Raw genomic sequence first — 10728 nt, 5'->3', positions numbered from 1 at the left:
CGGGAACCGGAAGAACCCACTGACCGGACTGGGCCACTACAGCTGGGAGTTGATGGTTGCAGCAGTTAATAAACCCTAATTAATAAGGGATAGTTTCATCGGTGGTAAAACTGCAAAGGAACGTCTAAGAAATCCTTCCTGGGAGCGTGTTCTCAAAGCAGAGTAGGTGTGTGTTTAGTTAACATCTGCTGAGCAAATCAGTGAACAGACAAGGCGCTCCCTGACTGTGGTTTCAAAGCCAGGTCTGCACAGGCACATGGCCTGGAGGGGAGCACGGAACGTGCAGGGTTGATCTTTTCGGGTGCAGGGGGTGGGCGTGCCGAGGTCAGGAACATCCCCAAGACCACCCTCACGCCCGACCCCAATTGCAAGTTCGAGGGTCCCCGAGTGCCCCCTCAGGGTCAGTCACGCTGAGAAGCACTCTGACTCGAGGCAGCAGGTCTACTCACACGTGTGGTTTATTACGGCGAGAACACAGGCTGACGCCGGCTGCACCAGGGGAGTCACGGGGGGCGCCAGCTTCTCCCTGCAACACGCACGGAGCGTTGCCACCAGGGAGCCCCCCAGGCCTTGGTGTCCAGAGCTTTCATCAGCTCCATTCCCCGGACACGGCTGACCACCCTCGTGTCGGGCCTCTGTCCCCAGGCCCCCAGATGTGGCTCCCATCACGAATCACAGGGTGAGACTGCGGTCCTGGGTCCTCAAGGACACATTTATCAGGAAGGACATCCCAGGGGCCTAGAGGCCCCTCCCAGAGCCAAGGGTGCAGCAACATGGCAAAGCTGCGGTTTCTCCTGCAGGTCTTCGGGCTTCAAGGTGGGACGTGGGAGAGACAGATGGGGGTTTTCCTCGAGGACCAGGCTTCACCTTCCTCCGCCCCGCCCCTCCCGCCGGGCCTCACCTGGCCTCATCGCCAGGCCCCAGGCTGCCAGGTTCTCCCGCCCGAAGTAACCTGCCCCGGGGTGTGCTCGGGGGAAACCAAGGCGGCTGCCTGCACTTACTCCTCTCCCTCCAGGAGGCAGGAGGGGACCGAGACGGGGTGGCTCTTGGTGGCTGGGACGTGGTCACATCTGTCCTTGTGCCCCCCACCCAGCCCCTCTGGTTCACCCCCATCTCCTCCTGCAAAGATACTTATCAACAATTGGAAGCACAGAAAGTCTTCAAGCAAGACCCATCCCCAGGGTCACTCTCTCCGACGGGGACCCCAGGCGGTGACAGGCAGGCGGGGTGGCCTCGCCGCCCCGCAGCGTGGATGTGGGATGTGACCAGGGCAGCCTGTTCGGTTGGGCGGGGCCTGGCCATCTCTGCCCGCGGCGGACGCCAGGTCCCTCGCTGGCTTCCTCCGCCGCCCGCGGCTCGGTCAGGGCGCCCACGGGGGCCCCCCGGAGGGGCCCCTCGCGCCGGGTGCTCGCGGCCTAGTCCTCCTTGGCTTTGCGCCGCTGCCGCCGGGCCAGTCTGTAGTCGACGTAGGTCCCGAGGCAGGACCACAGGATGAAGCGGAAAAGCAAGATGACCACCAGCAGGACCACGAGAGGGTCGGGGCCCTCGCTCCCCCCAAACCAGGAGGCCATCGGAGGGCGGCGGGCCCTGAGCTCCGGGCCGGGCTCTTCCACGCGCCCGCCCCGCCCGCCCGGCGCCGGGCAGGAGCTCAGGACCGCGGGGCGGCTCCGAGGCCGCGCCCGCTCTCAGCCGGCCCCGTCCCCTCTGCGGCCCTGCAGGCCTCCCCGGCATGTGAGAGGACAGATCGGGACGGCCAGCGGCCTCTGTGGTCAAGAGGCCCGTGCGCCATTCATCCCGAATAAGCCCCTCTCCCGGGCGACAATGGCCGCATTGTCAGAGCCCCGGGCGGTCCCCCTGCCCGCGCCCCGCGCCCGCTCCGCTCCCGCGCCCGCTCCCGGGCTGACGTAATGTGCAAGCGGCCGGCGGCAGCTGCTGGGCGAAGCTGGCCACCTCCCGGCTCTTTCAGCCGCCCACGCCGCTCTTCCGCCCGCCAGACAATCGGGCCCTTTCTCTCCCCAATTAGCTATCACTCCGGAGGCCTCGCTGTCCAGCGGCCCGTCTCTGCAGCAGCCGCAGGCCGGGACGGGGGCAGGGAGGCTCCGCGGGAGACGCACACGGAGAGCGCTGTGCAAACGGGAAGGGAAAGGAAAGAGGGGGAGAAGGTGAGGACGGGGCGCCCCGAGCCTGGCTCAGTGAGCACACGGGCCACCCGATCCCGCCGTGACAGCGAGGGGTCATGAAGTCCGCCGCAAGCCAGCCCAGGAAGACCCCCAGCACCTCCCCGCCAGCGGGCCCGGAGGCCTTGGACAAGACCCAGGGCCCAGGCCGGACGAGACGGTCCTGCAGGGTCCCCTCACGTCCCTCACAGCGACCCTTGTCCCCAAACCAGGTTCCACCGCAGACTCACTAAGTGACCTTGGGCGAGTGACCGTTCAACCGCTCGGGGCCGCGGACTCCTTACTGGACAGTGAGGCGAGCGATGCGTCCGCTTGGAGGTCTGGGGAGAGGGCGAGGGGCAGAGGGTTCACGCTGGTACCAGCAGGGCCTGGGCACGAGTCTCTGCCCTCCACCCCCCCACAGATGAGGCTCTGAGGAAGGTCTGCCCACCCTTCTCTGCCACACACACCCGAGCACACGTGTGCGCACACACAGGGCGCATACGCACCCCTAGACCCGGCCCACTGCCAAGTTCAGCTCCGGCCTCTCAGAGCCAAGTTTTCCACAAGTAAATTCACAGCCTGGGCCCCTCCTCCAACCCCAACCCTACGGTCCCTGAATACAAAGGGGCCCAGTTGGAGCTCGGGGTCCCCACAAGAGGAGCGGAGGTCTCTGGAGGCCCCATCCTGGGAGACCAACCACCTTCTCAGTCGGGAAGTGGTCCAACCCACAGGTACCTGAGCCAGAGAGAACTGAGGGGACCTCCAGGGCTGCGGGCCACCCGAAGCCAGTTCCTGGGCCCCTTTACCCACAAAGTGACAATGTGGTCCTGGCCAGCCTTTCTGGAAGGTTCCCGGGAGTAAACACAAAGGCTCTGACAGCGAGCACACCTAAGATGGGCAGTGGAGCCGATGGCACGCTCACTCGTAGTAGTCATGACCACAGTCCCAACGAGCCCCAGGCCCACGCTAAACTCCCACGGCTCCTCCCCCACGGCCACGGGCCCCCAGCTCAGCCACCGCCCGCTGCCAAAGGCCATCTGGAAGGTGCCCTGGGCCCCGCTTTGCCCCCCGGGCGGCAGTGCCCTTTTCTGTCCACAGAGAGCCCCGGCTGTGGGCCTGGCCAGGTGACCCCACGCATCGGCTGAAGGACTCTCTCGGGTAGCATTTAGCTCTGGGTTTCTCTGCCGAACGCGGAAGCTGGAAGATCAGACACACACAGGAATGTAGACGGTAGGATCCCAGCATGGAGTCAGCGGTCACAGAGCTTCCACGGGGACGTGGCTGCCACGGGGCTGCCACGGTGTCCCGGGGACTCTCCAGCAGGTGCATCTTCCTGGAGACATCCACCTGGCTGTGGGGGGAAGGTGCCCGGGGAAAGCTGCCAGGACCTCGGGGAGGAAGAAGAGGCTGATGCCCAGGCAGGCATGTCACGTACCTGAGAGGCCAGAGTCTCCCGGGGGCGTCCCGGGGGCGCCTGAGGCGCTGGGCGCACGCAGGGCCAATCCCTGTTCTCAGCCACCCACCCCGCAGCTCCTGGCCCTGCAGGTGGGGACAGGGTGGCCTCGGATAAATCTGTTTGCCGAGCTTGAGAAGTCAACAGTGCCCCGTCACGTGACGTCGCGCAAGGAAACTCTCAGGGTGACAGAGGCCCCCCTTCCTGCTCGGACGTCCCCAGGCTCCCGGGAGTCTGCGAGGCCAAGGTCAGCAAGCCCTGCAGGAAAGGAAGCGAATGTCCCCCTGCCCTGGACAAGGTCACGGCTGCTCCCGGGGCTGCCGTCCTCTGAGAAAGGTCGACCTGGCACAGGTGCAGGACCTTAGGTGGATAAGGGGGGGCCTCGCCCACAGGAGAAAATAATGAGGCGATAATAAAAGCACAGCAGGTAGGCCAGCCCCCCGCACTCAGCACCCAGTCTCCGTGGAGTAGGCGCCCGGTGCTCCCCATCGCAGGAAGGAAATGACCCATCGCCCCACAACCAGCAGGGCTGTCACCTGTCTCTGTGCCCCGCCCTCTGGCTCCCCACACAACTCTTCTTGGGGGGCATCCTCAGCTGGGGGAGCCACCCTGGCACATGAGCCCGGGCGCCCAGGGGTTTCACCACCCTCCCAGGCAGCCCTTCACCAAAGACTGACCTCACAGGGGTGATGAGAGCTCTTGCCGGGGTGAGAAAAAACTCAAAAGGCCCAACTCAGGCCCTAGAATTCCCCTCAAGGTCACGGGGTTGTGCCTGAAGCCACACCTCTCCTTGGCTTTTTCCCTCTTTCCTCCTGCCCCCCCTCCCTTCCCCCCCATTGCTCCTGGGCGCACCACCTCTAGGAGCACCTGCCGGAACAAGACCCATGGCAAAGGTGGCAAAGGTGGCAAAGGTGGCAAAGGTGGCAAAGGTGGCAAAGGTGGCAAGCACCCCTGCCCACAGGAGTTGGAATTGGCTATAACTCGCAGAGCTGAGCAGGTGACGGCTCCGACCCTGGGTCGCTGGGGACAGATTGGGGACCTGGGTTACATTCGGGAGTGCAAAGGGCTTGGGACATCTTCCTGCACCCAAATGTCCCACCGATGGAGGAGGGACCTGCCTGCCCTCCCCAGTCATCCCCTAACGAAACGCTCAGCAGACGAGCCCTTCCACAGGTGAGGTTCATGGATGGAGGGCTGGGGACGGAGGCACAGCCTGGTCCCCACCCAGGGCCGGCTCTCGCCAAGGCGACAGCGTCAGAATAGGCCCCCAAGGGCCCCACCCGAGTGCTTGCTCTGTGGACGTCGGGTCTCCGTCAGGGTGTCCCTGCCACGCTCTGGGCCTCAGCTTCCTCATCTGTAAAAGGGGACAACAGCCCCTCCCCATGTCCTGCAGGCAAGGCTGGGGTGAGAGCACTTTGCAGGGGGGACATCACCACTTCAATGCCATGAGGACCCGAGGGGCTTACTGGACTCGAAGGCAGGACTGGCAGCAAGGCTGAGGCCCCTCTCGTGGGTCCCATCCATCCTGTCGCCCTGGCTTTTGGTTGGTTGGTCGGTCGGTTGGTTGGTTGGTCGGTCGGTTGGCTGGCTGGTCGGTCGGTCGGTCGGTCGGTCGGTCGGTCGGTTTGGGGTTTTCTGTCATCGCAGCGTGGACGCCCTATCAGACCTGGAATGTGTTTCTGGGGTTGAGCTCTCACCACCCCCCAGGGCCGACCCGGCCCCTGGCATCCGGAAGGCACTCGGGGAAGGTGTGTGACGCGCAGTGTGCGGAGGCCGGATAAAGGAGGCGCGTGTTTTCATTTGGCCGGATTTGTACAACCGCCGGCTGTCACTGTGCTGAGACTCGGGTTCGCGGGCGTGTTGGCATCTTACTGAAAATCATTACTATTGTTTTCTTTATTTTTAGAGAGAGAGGAAGCGGGGGAGAGAGAGAAACATAGATCTGAGAGCCCAACATCAATCGGCTGCCTCCTGCCCGCCCCTCACCAGGGACTAAGCCCACCACCCGGGCATGTGCCCTGACCCGGATCCAAACCGCAAGCTCTCGGTGCACAGGCTGGCACCCGACCCACTGAGCCCGCCAGCCAGGGCTCTACTGTTTTCTTTCTGCACAAGCAAGTCATCCCGCTGCTACAAAAAAAATAAGCGAATCAACCGTCTCGGGTGTGTGGAGGTTAGAGGCTGACGTCAGCCCCTATTTCTGCAGAGATGGGCGCAGGTTGCTGGGGAAACTGAGGCCCTGCCGCTGGCACCCTGCGGGGGCTTACGGTCAGACTGCCTCCTCTCTGAGCACATTGCGTCTGAAGGCCCAGCAGGCGCGCCTCACACCCGGTCTCCACGGAAGCTGTGCGCGGGGCTGGCGTCCCCGGCATCTCGTGTGCAGCCTTCGTATGCAGATCTTGTGTGTAGACCCCGTGCGGGTTTCTGGGGCATGAAACCAGGTCACTTTCTTCCTGCCGGGTACAGTCGCGGTGTGGAGCGTCCCCCACAGACGGAGGGCCCTGCGGAGGCCCCTGCCTCCCAGGGCTGCGCCCCTCGCGCCCTCCCGCCCCTGCGACGCCCCCTCCGCCCCCCTCTGAGCCGGGCCGGAGCATAAAGCCAGACAGAGGACGCCCTTGAGAAGGACGCCGCCTCCAGCAGCTGAAAGCCGGGGTGCAGCCGCTCGCGGCGACCGGCTAGTCGGGCCGCTGTCAGCCGCAGAATGAAACCCCAAATAAATTAGCCATGTCCGCGCAGCCAGCACAAGGCGGATTAAGGCTCACAAAGGAAACGCCACTGATTCAGCCTACCTTGCCAGAATCCCTAATAGCCCCGCTTCGGGTTCCCACCTCGGGCTGCGGGTTCCCGTCGGGAGGGGACGGAGTGAGCCCCACCCAGCAGGGCGCGGGCACGGTGGGCGCTCGCCGTGTGCCTGCGGCCTCGGCGGGCGGTAAGGAAACGCGCTTTCGGAGCGTTTCCGCAGAGGCCGTGCCCGCCGCGCAGGGAGCACCGTCCCCAAGCCCCAGGCGCAGCTGCGGCGTCCTCGGGCCCGAGCGAGGGAGCTCCCACGCTAGAAGGGACACGCGGGCCAAAGAGGGGAATAGTGACAGTTCCGCGTCACTCTTTGGGGTGCGGGAGGAGCGGCGCCCTGCCCCCTGGCCTCGCCAGCCAAGGGCATCCCGGCAGGGGGTGTCTCCACCACACCCTCATTTCATCTTTCAAGGCAGCAAGGTGAACGGTAGCTGTCACCCTTTGCAAATGCTGACTGTCCTTGAATCCGGCTCCGTCATGTATTCAGCAGCCCTAAAAACAATAGCTTTTAATCAGTGAACCCAGACGGCTTTCAGAGCCCACAGATGCCCTTTGAAGGAGTTAATAGGCAGAGGCTTGTGTGGCCGCGGAGGCACCTTGCAGGCTCTGTGGGGATGTATCGGCTTTGCCTAAAGACCTCGGTGAGAGGGTGAGAGCCGGGCCCTTTCTTCTCTGCAGAGCCGGGGTGGAGAGAGGGGATTTGCTTCGGGCGCTGAGGCTTTTGCAGGAGATAAACCGGCGGGAATTTGAGAGGAGCTGGGAGGAAGGGATGCACGGTCAGTCTGGAAAGGAATGTCGAGATGCTTGAGAAATACACAAAGTAAAGATTTTCCCAGAAATTAAAAAAAGAGAGATGACCTAATGGTATTACTTTTTTTTTTTTTTAATATATAAAAGAAATGTACCGAGTGGAGAGGGGAAAGTCTCAGCAGTCTCCCACGCATGACCTGGCCTCGATTCTCTCGATTTCTGAATGAGAAAGGAAGGCAAGTGGTGGGGACAGGGCCCGGGAGACACCTGTGAGCCTGCCGTGCAAGTGCAGAATAACTCTTTTGAGGTGAGTATGAGGGTCCCTCGGATCAGGCCTTGTGCTGGAGGGTGACAGGTATGAGGGCTTGGTGACACCTGTGGGCTCCTAGAGTTGGACCGTGCCCCATTGCCACCACATGTGTGCCACAGGCATCTCACAAAACCCCTGAGGGACTTGTGTTCAAATGCCTCCCAGAGTCTCCACTGTCACCAGTGGGTGACAGTGTTCAGTTACCAGCAACAAGAAGCCACTCGAGCTAGCTCAGGCGTGTCCCTTGGCTGCGGGCTAGCTCAGGCATACCACCAGGAATGGCTAGCTCGTGGAAGATGAGCTGGAACCCTATCAGGAAGCCCTGCAGCTGGGTCTCCCCTCTCACTCTGAGGCCACACAGCCTCTAAGGCTCAGTGTCCCTCTGCCCAGCTCCTTCCACCCCCTCTTCCTCCCTGCTCCTTGACTTTCTCTGCTCGGTTCTGCCCCACGTGGTTGGGAACAGAGCGAGAGGTAAAGCCCATGGTTGTAGAAGTTCCAGAAGGAGAAGACAGAGTAGGGCAAAGGCTGTATCTGAAGGGAGCATGGCTGGGAATTTTCCAGAGCTGATGAAAGACATCAATCCACAGATTCAGGCATCCCAAAGACTCCAGTGTAGGATGAAGGGCGAGCAACCCCCACCTGGAGATGTCACAGTGAAACTACACGATCCCAAAGAGGAAGGTGTTCCATAGGGTTTTGTTCGAATCGGGTGTGTTAAAATGACAGGCACAGAGACACTGCCTTGAAAGAGGAATTTATACGTCAGCTCCCAGGGAGGAAGGAACAGGTGTCCCGACCACATCGTGCCCTCAGGGGCCACCTGGGGAAGCACCAGGGCTGGTCAGGAGACAGAAGGCGTGAGGGGAAGACATGGGCAAGAGTCTTGATCCCTGTAGTGGGGGGACGTTGTCACAAGCAGATGTCCCCTATTGGGAAGGAAGTGAAACACAGATTTGGGGGGTTTAGAGGGTTTGTGATTTTCACACACCTGTGAAAACACAGTGGTGAGACGGATGCAAATAACTTTGGCCAGTAGTTTGGTCCCTGATTTCAAGATGCCAAATCATCAATTACGGACCATCAAAAACGTTTCTTATAGACAAGAACTTCCCCAAAGCAGTGAGAGAGGCAGAAAAAACCAGGAGAGACCACCTGAGAGCCACAGCCCACGTCTCAACAGCAGCTGGGAAGCAGACGGTGGTAGGACCACGTTTTCAGGGAGCTGGAGTAAAGCGTCTGCCTAGACTTGTATATTCAACCAAAACTGTTTCAATAAGAACCTATGCTGGACCTGCCTCTGGCGGATGTATCTCTGAACGCATGTGCTTGGTTAAAGGGAATTCACATCTCGAACTTCCCGGGAAATATGCCGATTTGTTCCCCAAACCCGTGCAGGGCAGCAGGTCTCCCCTCCAGCAACTGCGTGTGGCTGCCCCGTGGCTCCTTGTCTTCCCCAGCACAAAACTTCAATGTGTTACGGATCTGGCGGTGAGAGATGGTATCTCGTTGTGGTCTTAATTTGCTTTTCTGTGTTTATTTTTCATAGGCTTATCGGTATTTGGGTTCTCTCTCTGGGGAGGGTACAGTGGCGTCTCCCGCCCGCTGGGCTGCATCCTTTCCTTGGTGACTTGTAGGCAACCTTCAGTGCACCGTGTCTTCTATTTCCTGTCTTTCGATTCTTCCACGTCTGGCGCCTCGCTGACCGGAGGGGCTTCTCCTCCCGGGGTGATCCGGTTCCTAGGGGTGGAAAATGACTCTCCCGCCAGCACGCTTCCCCATACAGACCAACCACCCGGAGCGTGATCCCTGAGCACCCCACATCCGACGCGCGCACTCAGGGCCACTGTCCCTGCCCTAACCTCCCAGGGAGGGGCCGGACAACCAGGACAGACCTACGGCCCAGAGACCACTGGAACTACTCAAACTAGCCCCTCCCCAGGCTGCTTGTCCGACCTCGCATGTTCCTTCCCATGGAGACCGCGATAAAGGCTCCTGCCCACGTCTCCCCCACCCCTCTGCCTCCGCACCAACCCCGGAGATTCCCCGGGTGCCCCCCATGGTGTGGTGCGTGCCCTCTCCTGGGACCTGTGAGTCACAATCTATCTTTTCAATGGCCGGCGTCTCCTGGCCCGTCAGCCTCACTGCACCTCCTGGACAATAAAACCTGCATGAAAACGTTCACTCCCTTCGTGCTAATCCTCCGCCAGGTCTCGGCACGGCGCTGTCCCCTCTCGGTTTGGCGGCTGGTCTCTTCACGCTTTTATGGTGTCTTTTGATGAACATAAGCTCTGAACGTAACAGTCAAATCTAGCAATTGCACTAAAGGCCTAACTGAGACAGTAAGGCCAGTAAAATACGTTAAACGCACCAGGACTGGAGGAGACACAACACTGAGACTGTTCCCCACTTACAGCCGCACAGGGGCTCACGTGACAAGTCACACGCCGCTCCTCAAGCTCCTCTCAGGAGGGACAGGCCCCACTTCTGCTCACACACCCCAGACCAAAGCAGGTCCTCTCCACGCCCAGTGCCAACCGGGAGAGTCGCTCCCATAACTGGGCCAGGTCATACCAGCTGCCATCACAGCAGAGGAGCGAGGGCCTCCTGCTGACCTTGAAGACGTGAGCTGCCGGGTTGTGAAAGGAGGTGCCACCTGGCAGGACCTGAGGATGGTGCCCCCAGCTGAGGGCCGGCGAGAAAACGGGGACCTCAGTGTTGCAACTGCACAGAGCTGAAGTCTGCCCACAACCAGGTGAGCCAGAAGCAGGTTCCTCCCTGGAGCTTCCGGTGGAGACCACGTCCCCCGTCTCTCGTGAGGAGCTGAGCCAAGAACCCCGCTGACAAACAGGAGTTGCTTTAAGCCACTGTGCCTGTGGCCATTTGTTACGAGGCACAGACTGACGCAAACCTTGGCGGGGACTTGCAGTCCCACCATGCGCCTGAAATACTTAGAGCCCTACGTATTCATTCGGTGGACAGCACTGGTGACCGCCACAGACCCCACCTCACCCTGTATACAAAAATCCACTCCAGGTGGCTGAACACAAAACGTCAAAGGCGAAACTACACAACGTTTAGAGGACACCATAGAAAACCATTTCTATCTTAACACAGAAAGTACAAACCACACAGGAAAACACTGATCTATGCATTTTTTTTTTTTAGACAAGTAAAAATGATGTTTGCCACCCATAGACTACCAGCGATGATAATCCCAAAGGATATTTAGGCCAAAGAGAGAGATCTACAGAAGGAAGATGTAAAAT

The 10728-nt window shown here is 60.7% G+C and overlaps 1 protein-coding gene across 1 annotated transcript; it reads right to left on the bottom strand.

Moving 5' to 3' along the window:
* Nucleotides 1–431: 431 nt before the first annotated feature.
* On the bottom strand, nt 432–1821 carry SMIM38 (small integral membrane protein 38). The gene has a single exon (XM_081154250.1). It carries the CDS (start codon nt 1569–1571, stop codon nt 1416–1418), a length of 156 nt encoding a protein of 51 aa, XP_081010376.1. The 5' UTR covers nt 1572–1821; the 3' UTR covers nt 432–1415.
* Between the last annotated feature and the right edge of the window lie 8907 nt (nt 1822–10728).

The sequence above is a fragment of the Miniopterus schreibersii genome (genome assembly GCF_964146895.1).
Source record: "Miniopterus schreibersii genome assembly, chromosome: 12".
Classification (NCBI taxonomy): Eukaryota; Metazoa; Chordata; class Mammalia; order Chiroptera; family Miniopteridae; genus Miniopterus; species Miniopterus schreibersii.
This window is presented reverse-complemented; position numbering and strand designations above follow the sequence as displayed.

What these genes read in the sequence shown, in the direction of transcription:
- SMIM38 (XM_081154250.1), bottom strand. Translation starts at nt 1,571, where the DNA reads ATGGCCTCCTGGTTTGGGGGGAGCGAGGGCCCCGACCCTCTCGTGGTC.